This window comes from Macaca mulatta, chromosome 13 (genome assembly GCF_049350105.2).
Source record: "Macaca mulatta isolate MMU2019108-1 chromosome 13, T2T-MMU8v2.0, whole genome shotgun sequence".
Taxonomy (NCBI): domain Eukaryota; kingdom Metazoa; phylum Chordata; class Mammalia; order Primates; family Cercopithecidae; genus Macaca; species Macaca mulatta.
This window is the reverse complement of record NC_133418.1, coordinates 62,037,651-62,053,717: the sequence shown is the minus strand read 5'-3', so window position 1 is coordinate 62,053,717 and position 16,067 is coordinate 62,037,651. Positions and strand designations below refer to the sequence as shown.

Sequence of the window (16,067 nt, the reverse complement as noted above, 5' to 3'; positions counted from 1 at the left end):
TCCAAGTAAACAGGGCATTAGAAGGTGGCAGACACAGTGGACAATCCTGGAAGTGGGAGGGTGAGTAGGAGGTACCTGTTAGTTGATAGGGGAAATGGAACCTTAAGAAAAAGGTAACTTCTAGCATGCCAAAAGATCCCAGCTAATATATGACATAAGGAGTGGTCATGAGGATTGAGGATAAGTGAATTCTTAGTAATTATTATAAAATCCTGAGTCCACCTAAATTATTGCTGTTCCAGTCTTGGTACCAATTGAATTAATGGGAGATAAATAATGTTAAATGTATTCTTTAAGACTCTTTAGTCCTTGAGGTAGTGATGTTTGGCACTAAGTATTCCCCAAGTATTCCTGAAGGTCTGTTTTGTTCTTTTCTGTCTTATGTTTGCTACCAAACACAATAGCATATGCTACTAGTTACCATTTGACTGTTTACTATGTGCCAGATACTTTATGTACATATCTTCCATTTTCTCAACATCCCAGAAAGGTAGGCATGATTATGTTATACAGGATCATGCTGTAAGAAGCTGGGACTTAGAGAGGTTAGTAATTTGTATTACTTTCTTGTGTACACATGGAACATGTTCCTGAAACTCTTTGAGAACAGGGACTGTAACTTTTATGTACTATTGGTAATATTTAATATGATCACGCTGGGAGCAGTGGCTCAAGTCTGCAATCCCAGCACTCTGGAAGGCTGAGGCAGGCAGATCACTTGACCTCAGGAGTTCAGCCTGGGCAATATGGTGAAACCCTGTCTCTACAAAAAGTAAAAAAAAAATAGCCTATCAGTTAATAGAGTTGCTCCTTTAAAAAGAAAAAAAATTAGCCGGGTAGCACATGACCATAGTCCCAGCTACTCAGGAAGTTGAGGTGGGAGGACTGCTTGAGCCTGGGTGGTTGAGGCTGTAGTGAGCCTTGATGAGGGAACTGCACTCCAGTCTGTGTAACAGAGAGAAACCCTGTCTCAAGAAAAAAAAAGATTAATATTCAGTTGGTATTCAATAACTATCAACAAAGCAGCCCAAAAGAGCTGAACATATTCTATATTTAATATTCTTCAATAAATTTAGTTAGTAGACAGGTTGTTTTTAAAAATGTTACAGGGGAAGAAGTAGCTGCTCTGTAGGGCCTCCAGGAGACAGCTTATGAACATGAGGTCAGCGGCAGAACAGTGTCAAGAGCTGTTCTTGATTCCTTCACTCATTTAGTAAACTATTCTAACCTTGATCTCTTCTTAGCTACCTTGGTGTCTAGAAGGAAAAATAAGAGTTTACATCCAAGACAAATACTTCCCCTAAAAAGAAGAGCTGTCATAAGAAACCATCAGTCTCTTGAAATTTCCCACAACTTGAGGAAGATTCCCTAGGGATCCTACTCCTTTATTTATTTATTTTTTAAAAGACACTATTTAAAACATTACTTTTAAGAGAATTTCTTTACAATAAAAGTCAGTCTCTTTTTTTCTCTCTCTTCCCCCTCTCCCTTTTGAGTAAGGGAAGCATGTTAAAAGAAACCAGAATGACCACATGAGAAAGTTTGAGAACTTACGAAGAACAGTAATAAATAGGGTGCAAAAACCTTCTGATCGTCATGTGGATTGTTTCTGAAGGGTAACTTGGATGAAAATAATTTATGACCATTTCTACAAATTAGCCATTAAAGAACTCCACACACTTAAAGCCTATTAATGATGCAGAATATATTATTATATGAGATCATAACGGCTATAGGTTGTAGTGACTTCGTAAACTACTCAGGAAGGACATCAGAGAACTCTTAATACAAAAGAATCAATATGATTATTACGATTATTGTAACATTTTAGAATTGACTAGCAAAATAAGCGATAACTATGCTCTCTTCTGTAAAATGCACACTGTGCTCTTGTGTTATTAGATCACTTTCTTTATTGAAAGTGGAAATTGAATTAGATACTGGATTCAAGCCTTCCATCTATCTGTCTCCCCATCTCTCTTGATTCTTCAACATGTCTCTCCACTTTGTCTTGGCCCCCAGTGTCTACAGATGGACTCAATTCTCACTCACCACTGCTCTCCCTGTCCCTGAAAGAATCCTCCCTGGACCCTAACACCTTTCAAGCTACTTTGTCCATGAACCCTGCTTTCCAACTTTCGTAAGACTGAACGATCCTTGTTTCCAGAGCCTATCCCGCTTCCTTTCTTTTTATGTTAGCTTGCCTCTCTTTTTCTCCCCAAACTGTCTGCCCATTGCTTGCTGATGCGCCTACTTCTCTGATTATTCCTTCTCAGTCTCTTTCCCATTTTACTCTTAAATTTTATTCCTTAAATGCTAGGATTCCCCTGAAGTTTCATTCTTTGTCCTGTTTCTCTACGCCAGAGGTCTGTGAACCATCTAAAACTGAAAACAAATTTTTGTGTTTTGAGACAGGACACTTTTTCCCCCTTGAGAAAGTATCTGTAGCTTTCATGTTCTCAAAAGGGCCCTTGGCTCTTTTAACAAGATTAAGTGTCCCTGCCCTCACTCTGCCTCCTCCTTTTTGCCTTTGACTACCCTTTTTGTACGCTAGCTGTTCCCAAATCCATCTACAGTTCTCACTGGGGGCAAAAGAGTCCGACAGCGAAGAGGAGAAACCAAGATTCAAAGAAACGTGAAGACTCCGAACAAGAAGAAATTGTACTGTACACATTCTGTGTCTAGCTCAGCTGATCAATCCTCTTGAAGACCAGTTGACTCAATGTTGGGCGGGGAGCGGGTTGAGGGGGGGTGGCTGACAGGGTCATTACTTCAGGTTGTCAGGTAAGATCCCAGGAGGAATTGGTGAAATAAAGGCTGTATGCGCAAAAACCCTAGTTGCCAGTGGTGGAGGAGAGGGCGCGCCCAGGTCCTCGCGGAGATGAGAACAGGAGAGAAACCCACAGGCAGCCGCACTGCCCACAGCTGCTGCGAAGCCAGTCTCCAGGTCTGCAATCACCCTTAGGGTCCAGAAACCCAGCCCGGCACCGGCGGCGCCTTTGACGGACAGCCACCTTCTACAATCACCTTCCAGTTCAGTATAAACACTCCCTATTCCTCCCGCCTATCGCTTCCCTCTCCAAGCCAATCAGAAGAACGGGCGGGATCGTACTTAGTCGGTTCCTTTTTTTTTTTTTTTTTTTTTTTTTTTTACAAAAAGGTTGCCTGTGCGTCGCGTTCCGGCTTGGAGAAAAACCACCTCCCAAGCAAGGGGAAGGTGGAGCCCCTTTGATGGGCAGGCAGTTCTACCAGTCAGGCACCCCAGCCACTCTAAGACCCGGCCGCTGAGGTGGGCGGGGCACGCGCGGGACCCGGCCAATGGCGGCGGGGCGGTGGAGGTTCAGCTGCGGTGGGTAGGGTTAGTGTGAGAGGTGCGGCGGGGGAGGTAATGATGATGGTGGCGGAGGAGGAAGGCGGGGGAGGGGGTGCTGGGCGCTGAGCGGCGGCTCTGGCAGGGTTTGGTAGGGTGGGGGACGGTCGCGGGGCGATCTGTCAGGGAGGGGGCGGGCGTGAGGGGCGCCGTCCGCCTGAGGGGCTGCAGATCCCGGCTCCCGCGAGCGCCGTGGCTGGCTTGGCTGTTCCATGTGGCTCCGGCGGGGATGGAGGACTCGGTGGCGGCGGCGGCGGCTGCTGCTGCGGCGGCGACGGAGGAGCGCCTCTGAGAAGGGAACGGGGCCAGACACAACCCGACAGCGGGATTAGAGGTGTGAGGAGGGGGCGGGAGTGGACGAGCGGCGGGGCCGGGGCTTGGGGTCCGGGCTGGGGTCTTCTGGTATCGCCTGGGTGACAGGGACCGCGGACGAGCCACCGCCTGCCTCCGCTGGGGGGCAGGGGTCTGGGCTCTGTGCGTGAGGAGACTGGGCTCCGGCGGACTGTTCCCCTGAGGATGGGGGAGGGAGGCACCGCACCCTGCACAGTCCACTTGCCCCGCTGGTCATTGCTTCACGCCCAGGCAGGAGTTTCCATTTCCCTCCGGTTGGCAGCGAAGGAGCCCAAGTGGCCTGGAGCCGGGACATTGCCCTCTCTCTGCCTGGAGATTTCCCTCCACTCCTCGTTTCCCATCCATTTCCTCCCTCCGACTGAAAAACAGCATTCCTCCTGGCTCCCTAATTTGTTCCAAGCACATATTGTCGGACTTGAGGCTATTAATTATCGGCTGAAAAACAAAGTTTATTAAAAATACTCCACTCCTCCCTCTGACTGGCGGTGGACATTAAACAGCATCCCTAGACTTTCCCGCTCTGCTCGCCCTTCTGTGATGCTAACGGGGAGGTAGGGCCCCGAGTTACCATCTCTCTGGATTGTTGTTGATGCTGACTACCTGATGTGTCGCTCCACGTCTTCGGTGTGAATTGTAATTTCTTCCTTGGTGTCTTGCATCCTTGATGTTACTGGCTTTTGAGGTCGGTGTTTTGTTTCATTGTTTAAAAGACATGCAGAGAACTGGGATGGTCTTTTGCAGCGTTATTTAACATGGGTGGTTAGTCACTTCTCATGATTCTCTCCTCATATTCTTTCTCTTTTTGTCTTTGTTTTGCTTTTCAGTCCTCCAGAATACACATATAGCCCCTGAGGTGGCATGGTGATGTCTCCATGAGGGAACCCCCTCCCACTCATCCTGTCACGTATATCATAGTGTTCTTGACTGGGCCATTCATCTAAGATGGAATTTACCCTGTGAAACAGGGAGAAGACTTATGGACCCCAAGCATCATTTCGAGTTGTAGTTGAGTTTTTAAAAGACATACATGCAAAGTTCGTTTGCTTTGGACCCTCTGCATTATTAAAGCTGCTGTATTGCTAACCCAGAACTGCTCCAGTGTCTTGACTGATCATCATGGCTTCAGTTTGGAAGAGACTGCAGCGTGTGGGAAAACATGCATCCAAGTTCCAGTTTGTGGCCTCCTACCAGGAGCTGATGGTTGAGTGTACGAAGAAATGGTAAGATGTATGTGGAGGTAGAGTTTGCTGTGCTGTGGCCTAAACTCTGGGTCTTCTGATAGTTTATTTACCTTTCTACAGTGCACTAATGTGTAGAAGCTGGGTGGGGTGCAGATAACTCTAACAAGTACTATGCTGTGCACAGTTGCAGCTAGTATCATCCCTGTGGATTTTAATTACTGCACTTCAGTATGGCTCAGAGGACTGTAACTGTGAGAGCACACTAAATACAGTACATTTGGTTTTGAGGTTATTCATCATTAGTGTTAAAATAACTTTGATTTTTGTAATTTTAAGGAGACAAAGAATGGCTACTGAAATATTGTGAGCATGTATGCATATGCTTTGATATAACATAGGCATATGACTGAATTGAGTTTTAATATAGAAGTCTATATTCTTGTGGGGTGATGGTAATCTTTTTTTTTTCTTGTTTTTTCATTTTTCCTTGCTTAGGATAAAGAATTTTTCATTATTTGATTAATGGACTGCCATCCACAAAACCTTAGAAATTCTTTTGTTAAATGCTTACTCAGGCAACTGTATTTTATTTTAATTGCCTAATGGGATACATTTCTTGGCCAGATTTAAGGAAGCAATTAGTAGTGCTGGTCTGTGATTGGCTTCTTTCCACTTGAGAAGAGTAAATATAGGGCTTTCTTTCCATTGCCCTGAATGATAAACAACAAAATTTTTTAATTTAGTGGGATAAAAAAGTTAATTTTAAGCAAATGGTCGTTTGGGCCTTGATTTACTGCAGTGATTAAGCAGTAATGGACTTAATTGCAAAATAAGCCCATTTCTTTGTCCACAAGGACTGTAATTCAGGTCTGTAATAACCTTTCTTTTTAACATCCTTTTTATTAGATTAAAAACATAGCTTGCTCTATTCTAGAACTCATAGCATATTTGAATATTTATTTGGAACTAGTTTCTGAATGCTTTTCTCTTCAACTTGTTAGGAATATTATTTTAAAATCAGTTTGAGAAATGCATGCACTCATTACCTACTTTATACCAGGTACTGTGGATTTAGAGTAGAATATGACATAATCCCTGTCCTCAAGGAGTGTACAGTCTAGTGTAAGAGTCACATGAATAAATTCACTGTGAGAGATGCGGTAGTATAAATATGTATGACATAACGATTTTAATCTGTCTTCATCCAGTTGAGTATCTTTGAGGACAGATTATTTAACTTCTCTGTGATTCAAATTTCCATAGCCATAAAGGTCATAATGGTGCCACTTCATAGGGAGGGTAATTGTGAAGATTAAATGAGTTAATACATGTAAAATGCTTGGAACAGTGTCAGGGACATAGTGCCTAATAGATGCCATTATTACATACAGAGGTAACAGAGGGAAAAACAATCAGTTCTTTAAGGGTAGAGGATGAGTTGTTGGGATGGCTTCCTAGTATCTGAGCTGGGTTTTGAAAGATTCATAGTTGTCCAGGAAGCCAAGGGGGAAGAAGTGAAAGACATTCTAGACTGAAGCAACAACCTATGCAGAAGCATGGAGGCTTACCTAGCATGGGATGTGCTGGAAATTCAAGTAGTATAGTTTGATATTAATGGGGTTTAAAGTGTAGGATTGGGGGTCATGCAGTGAGATGTGAGGTTTGAGAGTCAGGCAGGACTGAAAGCATGTAAAGTTATGTGCTGTTAATAAATGATTTGGGGATTATTCTGTAGGTGATAGGAACATAGTGAAAGATTTTGAGCAGAAGAGACATTAGGTTTGCTATTGGAAAATCACCAGGACTACAATGTAGACTGAGGATCATAGTAAAAGGATGACTGGAAATAGCAATATTAGGGTAGCTGTTTTAATAAATAAGGGGAGACAAAAGGTTAGGACTAGGCAGTGGCAAAGGAATGGAAAGAATTAACTGGAGGAACACTTAGAACACAAAATGGGTAGGATTTGGTGGTCATTTCAATTGGGGATTTGAGCAAGATGGGGATGAGGGAGAAGAAAAGGTCTAGACTGACATCCAAGCTTTTGTGTTGGAAATGTGGATGTACTTATCCAAGTTGGAGAAGGTCCTGATTACAGGTGTTTCTTAACTTGGCAGTATACTGGGAGCATCAACTTTAAGATGGTTAAATTTTAATCTTTTCCTTAAGGGAAATAGAACATTATCATGTGATTCCTCAGTTAGAAAATCAGTTTCTTCCTCACAGTTTGCAGCCTTCCTGGAATTTTATTTCCCTTGAGCTTTCAAGTTATTAATTTTTAAATAACATTTTAAGTTATTGCTAATATGTCTAAAGGTAAAAGCTACAGTGAAAATTTAGCTTGATTACAGTTGAATAAATGGCTTGATTACTTTTAGGGATGGCCATTATGGTGTCCCTATTAAATCAGGTCTTACGATAGGATTTGGACTTAATACCAGAAGCATCTGGATGTTCTCCTGGAAGTATTGGGAGTATTAAGTACCCCCTAATACTTCTTGTATTGTCTGGTGGTACTAGAACTTACATGTAGAGCTTAATAGTAGAATTATTTATACCAGTTCTAGAACCACTAGAACTTAGATCAGGAACAAAAACGAGAATGTCTTTTTTTCATTTGAGAGAAGGACAGTATACCATGGAGGTCCTATTTGTCATCATTCCTTGATAGCCACATGAAGGGGCTGTAGCAAATTTAGAGATGATAGGGGTTTATACCCCCTACTCTTATTGTTGTCCCTATGTCATTTAATTATTAAATGATGTAGCTGTTGGCAAGTGTAAGACTGGCCTCTGGAGATGAGTTTGAAAGAGACTATACTGTCATTTCTCTGTTAGTTTACTTTCTGTTCTGTTCTTTTATCATCTGTAGGCTTTTAGATTTCTGAGAGAAGTCTTTACTGTATGAGTTCTCAAAGGCTTTACAGGTGTTTAAGGAAACTGTATGAAAGTTAGCAAGTTGGGGTTATGATGATAATTTAACTAGGTTGCAAATTAAATTCTGGTAAAAGCTCTCTAATATATGTCATGAATCATTATGTATGAATATGTATTATATTTTGCATGTATATATGAACATATTTTATCTTTGTATTTATATTTCTTCCATCTAATTCTTAGTTGTGGTGGAAGGACTAAAAATATTCCAAGCGCCATAAACTTTTCCTAAAAAGTCATGTATTTATTTTAGTTTCTTATTTTTCTATGTCGTGTAAGAATTCCTTTCCCTTATTTTAAAATATAATTTTAATTATAATTTATATTTTAAATAGGCAGTATAATCACATGGTTCAAAACTCTAGAGGTACAAAAAGGTGAATATATATCCCTGAAAGTAACTCTTCATTTTGTTCATTGTTTCACACATCTTTGCCAACCTTGTGACCTCAGGATTTGAAAAGTAAAAAAAGTAGCTTTTCTTAGTGTTTAAGTTTGTGACACTGGCCTGTTAGATAAAATATAAACTCTTTAATCTGATGTTCCAGGCTATGTGTAACTGATCCCAGCTTAGTTTTCCAATTAGACATTAGAAGACTACATGCACTTTAAGTGTTAATTTGAATTTATGAAAACCAAATTATATTAAGAAGTATTAATTTCAGAAATGCTTAAACAAGCATTTCTCTGTTGACCATGGAGTGATATAGAGATACATGAGCCTTGATGTAAATAATCTACTTTTGAAATAAATTTTACAAAGAACAGAAAAAAGCATTAATTAGAAACGAACTTGGTGTGTTTTGTGGGATATGGACTGTCATGAGTAAAAGTGGAAGCAGGGATACCAGCTAGTGGGCTACTGCAGTAATTCAAACAGAGTAGTAGGTGGTGAGAAATGGTCAGATGTATGTAGGTAACACACGTATACCCTCACACACACTCAGCACCACCACACTTTATTGAGGTGTAATTTACACTTTTGCATATAGTAAAATGCATCCATTTTAAGTGTACAGTTCAGTGAGTTTTGACAATTTTGTGTACCCATGTAGCTGGATAGTAAATTTTTTAAAGATGTAGTTAACAGGACTTACTGATGGATTAGATGTGATGTAAAGTAAGAGACAGTCAATAATGACTACAGGTTTTTGACCTGAGCAACCAGGTGAATGTAATATTAATTGAAGGGATAGGGGAACACTTGGAGAGGAAGAGGTTTGGTATGAGGGAGAAATCAAGAATTTTGTTTGCTTTTCATTTGATACATCCAGATGGAGATCTTAATTAAGCAGCTAATTATAAGAGTCTCAAACTCAGGGGAGAGAAGAGGCTGGATCATCTTAGTTTGTAAGTAGTATTTATAACTATGGGGCTATAGGAATTTTCCTATGCATTAATACAGATTGAGAAGAGGATTGAGGACTGAGCCTTGAGGCACTTCAGCATATAGAGGTGAGGAAGGAGAGGAGGAGCCAACAAAGGAGACAGGAAACAAGCAATAGTGAGATAGGAAAATTAGGAGAGCGTGTTTTCTAAGAAACCAAGTGCAAAAAGTGTATTAAGGGAGCATTTGGCTGTGTCAAATACTGTTGAGAGGCTGAGCAAGGTGACCATTGGATTTGGCAAGGTGGAAAGAACTGATGATTTTGAGGAACGGTTCAGTGGAGTGGTGGAGATGAAGGCTTGATTAAGTTGGCTTAGAGGAAAGGAAGTGGTTACAGTGAGTACAGATGATTTTCTTGGAGTATTTTGCTACAAACCAGAGAACTAGGTAATACCTGGAGAGAGACAAGGGTTCAAGGTATATTTTTTGCTTGGCAGATACTGCAACATGTGTAAATGCTGATGGAAATGATTGGTAGAGAAGGAAAAATGGATGATGTGGTGGGAGAGGAGGTAACCTTAGAGAGAAAAGTCTTTGAGTAAGAGAAAGAGACAAGGATCCAGAACCCAAGTGGAAAGGTTGAACTTAGGTAGAAGCTGGCACCATTCATTGTTACAAGGGGAGAAGCAGGATACATGGGTAGAGAAGCAGATAGGTTGGTAGATTTGGTTGGGGAGGATGTGGATATTCTGTTTTCTCAGGGAAATAATATAAGAAATCATCTGCTGGGAGGGAGGTGACAGAGTTGTTGAAGGACTGAGGAGATGAGGTATGAAGTTGTCAAAGTGAGAATGAATTGACTAGGGAAATGTAGGGGTATTGCTGGGTAGTAGTGATGACCTTTTGAACTTTGTGATTATAAATTTTAAGTGAATGCAACCAGCAATTTTTTAATCCAACTATGTTCAGTGCTTGGGTGCAGGCATAGAATAGGTAGAGTTGGATTTGACCAGGATTAGATTTTGTCAGGAATGTATAACTGAGGGGAAGAGGACAGGGAAACTGAGAGCAAATGTGCAGGAGTGGTTTTAGTGATGAACCATGGAATATAAGCTGGATAAGGAGAAAAGTAAGTATGTGAAAGATGGGATAGTCAGTGAAAACATGAAAAGGATAATGATTGAAAGATTTTAAAGAGGTTGAAGAATTGTTGGGGTTGGGAGCTGGAAAGATGGGAGGTGGAGGAGTATGAGATGCTTGATTTTGAAGGATGTGGTTAATGTTAATGACAAGATACTGGTGGTGTCCTTGGATCACATGTGCATATCTGTTACAAAAATGAGCACATATCCCAATACATTTTTCATATACTGCATACATGAAATATGAGTATACTTTAATTTCCTTTAATAAAATAAATACATTTAAAATAAATAAATTTAAGTAGAATTTCTTGCTGTGTTTGAGTAGATAATCTTTTGCACCTTCCAGCTATTCCTATTCCTTGTTAGAGACTATAGCTATTAGTATATGACCATGACAGTTGGTGACTGAGGTGAAATAGAGTAAAAGATTTTTGGGTATGAAGAGGGTGGTCAAGGAATTTAGAGGCCAATGTGCAGGCAGATTATTTGTGTGGCTCTTGTAGTTGCCAAGAATAATGGGAGGAGAAACATTTAAGACAGGGAGTCAGGTGCTAAACTTATTATTATTATTATTATTTTTTGAGACAGAGTCACACTCTGTTGCCCAGGGTGGAGTGCAGTGGCTCATTGCAACCTCTGCCTCCTGGGTTCAGGTGATTCTCATGCCTCAGCCTCCCAGGTAGCTGGGATTACCGGCATGTACCACCATGTCTGGCTAGTTTTTTTGTATTTTTAGTAGAGACAGGGTTTTGCTCTGTTGGCCAGGCTGGTCTCAAACTCCTGTCCTCAAATGATCTGCCCACCTTAGCCTCCCAAAGCGCTGGGATTACAGGTGTGAGCCACGGCACCTGGCCTGGTGCTAAAATCTTTCATGTATGAGGGGAGAGATGGAGCAGAAGGTTAGAAGACTGCAAAAGGGAGAGGTAAGGTAAGAAAGGTATTGTTCCCTAATTCAAGGCTTGCTTCTAGAGAGGTTAGTTTGCAATACTTTCTATGTTGCAAGTTATGTGAATCTTGAACATCTTATTCCTTGAAACAAAACAGCGCAGTCTTCTTTTCTATATTGTAAGTTGTCAAAGGCATATGATTTTAGCAAATACTAAATTGATGTGTTACTTATTTGTAATTTCATGGTAGTATCTTATGAACTGATTTTTAAAAAAATCGTTAATTGTTACATATGGTGTTTTATCCAGATTTTAAGTCTTTATTCTATGTGAAGAGCAGTTTTACAAAATTCAATTGTGGTGGACTCTTTAAGGAATATAGTGGAGCCACTTAATGCCATAATTAGATATTTCTGTGCTTACATCATGATTATGTCTACACATGACTCAAAATGTGCCTCTAGATCAAGAATTGGCAAACTCTGGCCTGATCCAAACTGGCTCTTTTGTTCTCTAAAAAAACAGAACAAACTTTTTCTGTAACTCTTCACACTTTGGGAGGGGCCGAGGTGGGAGGATCCCTTGAACTCAGGGAACAGGAGTTCAAGACCAGCCTGGGCAACATGGTGAGACCCTATCTCTTAAGAAAAAAAAAAAAAAAGAAAGAGAAAGGTTGCTGACTTCTGCTTTAAGTCATGGGAGTTACTTGCAGCTAGTGTTTAGGGAATACAAGAGTCTAGCACCTTTCTGTTTTCTCTGTGCTCAGGCTCTAAACTATTAGTTTAGTCTTATTCTACTCAAACTACATAAGCAATGGAGGAGAGATCATTGTGCATGTTTCCCAGCCTTATAGAAAGAAACTTTAGAACAGCTTCTGACAACATTGAGGTCTGTGTATGTGTAAAATACACATTTTCTGGCTGTGTGACCATGGACGAATTATCTCTTAGTACCTCTTCTGTAGTGGAGATGATAATAACACTACTTCCAGCATAGAGTTGTTTTGAGGATTAAGTAAGATAATACCTGTAATAAAGGGGTTAGAACAGTGTCTGACAGAGTAAGCACCCAGTAAATTTTGCCCATTGTTGTTATTATTTTTTATCTGATAAATAAGCAATGAGTGATGAAGAGAACTATCTAAAGAGAAAGGTTAGAGTAGGTGGGAAGAAGATTGTAAATATAACCTGACCTTTTAAGAGTGTTAGAGAAAGATGAACTGGCATAGGTTAGAGTGACCAGGGAGGTAGGAGTAAACCAGGAATGTTCTAGCAGAAGTACAGTGCTGAAATGAGCTAAGTTTTGACGGTACTTTGACTTTTGGGGAGAGGAACTACATATTTTTGCTTCTAAAGCAAAATCAATTGCTATGGTTTTATAACTTTATTTCCTTTTTATAATAATTTCAAGCAAATGTAGAGCTAAGAAAACTAACTTAATTCCTCCAAAGCAGAATTAATTTGCTAGCGTTTGTGTATGCATGTTTGTATATGTCCTGTAGTGTTTGTGTCTGTGTGTTTGTATGTGTCCTGTAGTGATGTTTTATGATATTTATGATGTATTTTTTTTCTTTTTTTTTTTTTTTGAGGCAGAGTCTTGCTCTGTCACCCAGGCTGGAGTGCAGCGGCACAATCTTGGCACACTGCAGCCTCTACCTCCCGGGTTCAAGCAATTCTCCTGCCTTGGCCTCCCGAGTAGCTGGGACTATAGGTGTGTGCCACCATGCCCAGCTAATTTTTTGTATTTTTAGCAGGGACAAGGTTTCACCGTGTTAGCCAGGATGGTCTTGATCTCCTGACCTCGTGATCTGCCCGCTTCGGCCTCACACTGGGATTACAGGTGTGAGCCACCGTGCCCAGCCGAGTCACCATGCCAAGCCATTTTATGATGTATTTCTTTTCCTTTCTTTTTTTTTTTTTTGATATTTTAAAAATATATTATTTCTGAATTTTAAAGAGTCTTGTCGCTACCTGGAATAAAGATTATATTTTCCAGATTTCCTTGCACTTGGTGTGGCCATGTGATTAAATTCTAGTCAATGGAATATGAGGGGAATTGATGTGTACAACTTCCAGTTAGAGTCTTTGAAAGGAATGAGCCTGACTTCCTCTTATCTTGACCCATTCTTGATAACTGAGATATGGACCCAGGAAGAATGGTGATTTTCAACTATGTGAATGAGATCAACAACAGGGAGATGATGGGTAACAAGACTGAAGAAAGTCAGGGTCCCAATATCATCAGGTTGCTTCCAGCCATAATACTTCTGAGCTGCCTACTTAGACTTTTTTTAGGAGAAACATTTTCTATCTTATTCAGCTACTGTATTTTTGGATGTCTTTGTTGCAACAAACTAATCTTTACCCTAGCTAATACATGTTGTGCTTAATTAACCCTATTATCGCTAAGATAAAGTCAAAAATTTCACATCTTGGAGTAAGAGAACATCTTGCTCTGCACCCTATTTATCACTCTAGCTTCTCTCATCATTCTCCTACTCCTACTTTTTCATTCTGAATTACCCTGAATTCATCATAAATGCATGGCTTCTTTCAGATCTTGGCCTTTGAATGTGATCTTCTTGCCCCACCCATTCCTATCTCCTCTACTTCCATAATTTTCTGGCTCTCCTACCCCCTGCCGCCCCAACCCGGGAACCTCCCAGGCTTCTTCCCAAAGCATTTCTGAGAGGAGGTGTTATTGATTTTGGACAATTCTAAGGCTTCAATCCCCTTTTCCTGTGCAACTCCCCCACCCAGCAGAATCCATGATTCCCCGCTAATCTTAGGACCTATGAAACAGGTAAGGTCTATTTTGTAGATTCTAAGAGCTGGATAATTTTTTAAGGTGTAGAGAAGCATCTTTGCTGGAGGTTCTTCTTTGTGTCTCTTATGGTCATCTTCATTTGAAAGCTATGCTACTGAGTCCACATTCCTTTGAGGGCAGATTGGCTTTCCAAATAGATTGGTATCATATGAACTGTTTTTTTCCTCAGCTAATAATGGCAATACAGATGTGTCTCAAGCAGGTACTTAGTTTGCAAAGAAAAATAAATTCATTTATACTTTACTATCATCTTCAGCTATAAAGTGTATTGTCAATAAATTTCATTGCCACGAAGTTGATGCAGTTGTCTTCCACTGGTTCAGCAGCCATCTTTATTCCTGCAATAAATAGTTTCTTGCGAGAGGAAGCAATTTGGAAGGTCTGAGGTCCCTTTCCTCTTCCTGAGGCCCTTTGCTCCCCTGGCGACTGCCTGGACAGGCAGCAAGGAGTTGTTTCCCAGTGCTTTTTGCGCTCCTGGCTGCCGACTCTGGCTGCTAAAGTGTCTGCCACCTGCTACAATTTATGGTGTTTTTCTATGTGATGGTTGTTCATTTCTTTTTTCATTATCTTTTGTAGCCACCGGGGTCTCACTATGTTGTCCAGGCTAGTCTTGAACTTCTGGCCTCAAGCGACCCTCCTGCCTTGGCCCCTCAAAAGTGCTGGGATTACAGGTGTAAGCCACCATGGCCAGGGCCAGTTTTTCCTTAAAAATTTTTTTTCCTGTCATGATTTTAAAGAAATGAACCCAGGATCTTTTTGTAGTGTGTGATTGTCATACATTATTTTGGTATAAAATCTTGATTTACATACTTTAAAAGTTGATTTCTAAAATGAAATTTTAAGGGATTATGTGAGGAGGTTCTGTCCTTATGATTTAGTTTAGTTTCACATGAGTTTTGCAGTTAAAATGCCCAGGGAACTTAAAATTAGGCATTTCTAGAAATGTGCTATTGATGCGTCAAATGTGTTTGTTCTGATTTTTTGGGAGATTTCAACAAAAGAGCCATTGAACTTGTTCACTGCATGATATAAAAATAGTTCAGGAAAAATTGCATAAAGCATTTTGATTACTCAATATGGATGTTCATATTCTACATTAGGACGTTTGCGTATTTGTTCAAAGGAGTGGAACTGAGTTTGAAACAGAGGCAGTGAACTTACTGCAGGATGTCGTTGTACCTGGTATTTGTCTCATGTATCACTGTTAAAGTGATATTTTTAGGCAGCTTTGCTAAAAGGCACCTACTGATTTTCTTTAGTAAGTTTGGTTTATTAAAAAAATTCCTGGTTTTATTAATCTGGGTATTGTTATTTTGAAAATAGTTTTAATACAGTTTTTTTTCTTTTAAACCTGTAAAATTACCTTTAATTTAAAAAAAATCACTTTAAAATTTGATACCCCGCCTATGTCCAAAAGAGTTTGTCAGCCTAAGAATTTAAAATAATACCATGTTGACTGATTTAGGGATATAAATAGAATGATGGTCTTACAGGAGCAGAGAGCACATATTACTAGGCACTTGAGAGGAGTTAGTTGCTGCTATTGGAGACTGGATTTGGTTCTGAGTTTATTGGCAGCCAAGGCAAAAAGGGATGCACATTGGCTCTTGTAATAGTCCTCCTGGCTAAAGAAAGTATATACATTTCTTTGCAGACTTTTCTTAGACCTTAATCCAAAGAGGATTTTTATTATGAAAATAAAATATGACATTGGATAAAATCTCCAACTACAAAAGACTCAGAACCATTGTTAAATTAGATAATGTTTATGTTGACCCTTCATGAAGACTTTTTATGAGAGAATATGGCTGAGGAACCTAGTTTTCTGATCATCTAATTTAAACTGAGAGTACCACTCGGGAAATTTAGAAGAATGGAAATTTAACATGAATCATTTAGTTTTGTGCTGTCTAGTACAGAGGGAACTAACTATATGTGGCTATTTACATCTAAATTTAAATCAATTTAAATTAAATGCAAAATTCAGTTCTTCAGTTACAGTAGCCACATTTCAAATGCTCACTAGCCACATGTGGCTAGGG

General features: G+C 40.2%; 1 protein-coding gene across 30 annotated transcripts in view; it reads left to right on the top strand.

Moving 5' to 3' along the window:
• Nucleotides 1-16,067, top strand: part of EHBP1 (EH domain binding protein 1) — a 418,858-nt gene that overhangs the window by 84,811 nt on the left and 317,980 nt on the right. For 7 of the 30 annotated variants that reach the window (XM_077958267.1, XM_077958258.1, XM_077958261.1 and 4 more), the window contains exons 1-2: nt 3,343-3,385; nt 4,546-4,941. In XM_077958267.1, coding sequence (XP_077814393.1) covers nt 4,838-4,941 — 104 coding nt within the window. In that variant the 5' untranslated portion in view covers nt 3,343-3,385; nt 4,546-4,837. 30 annotated transcript variants of the gene reach the window in all.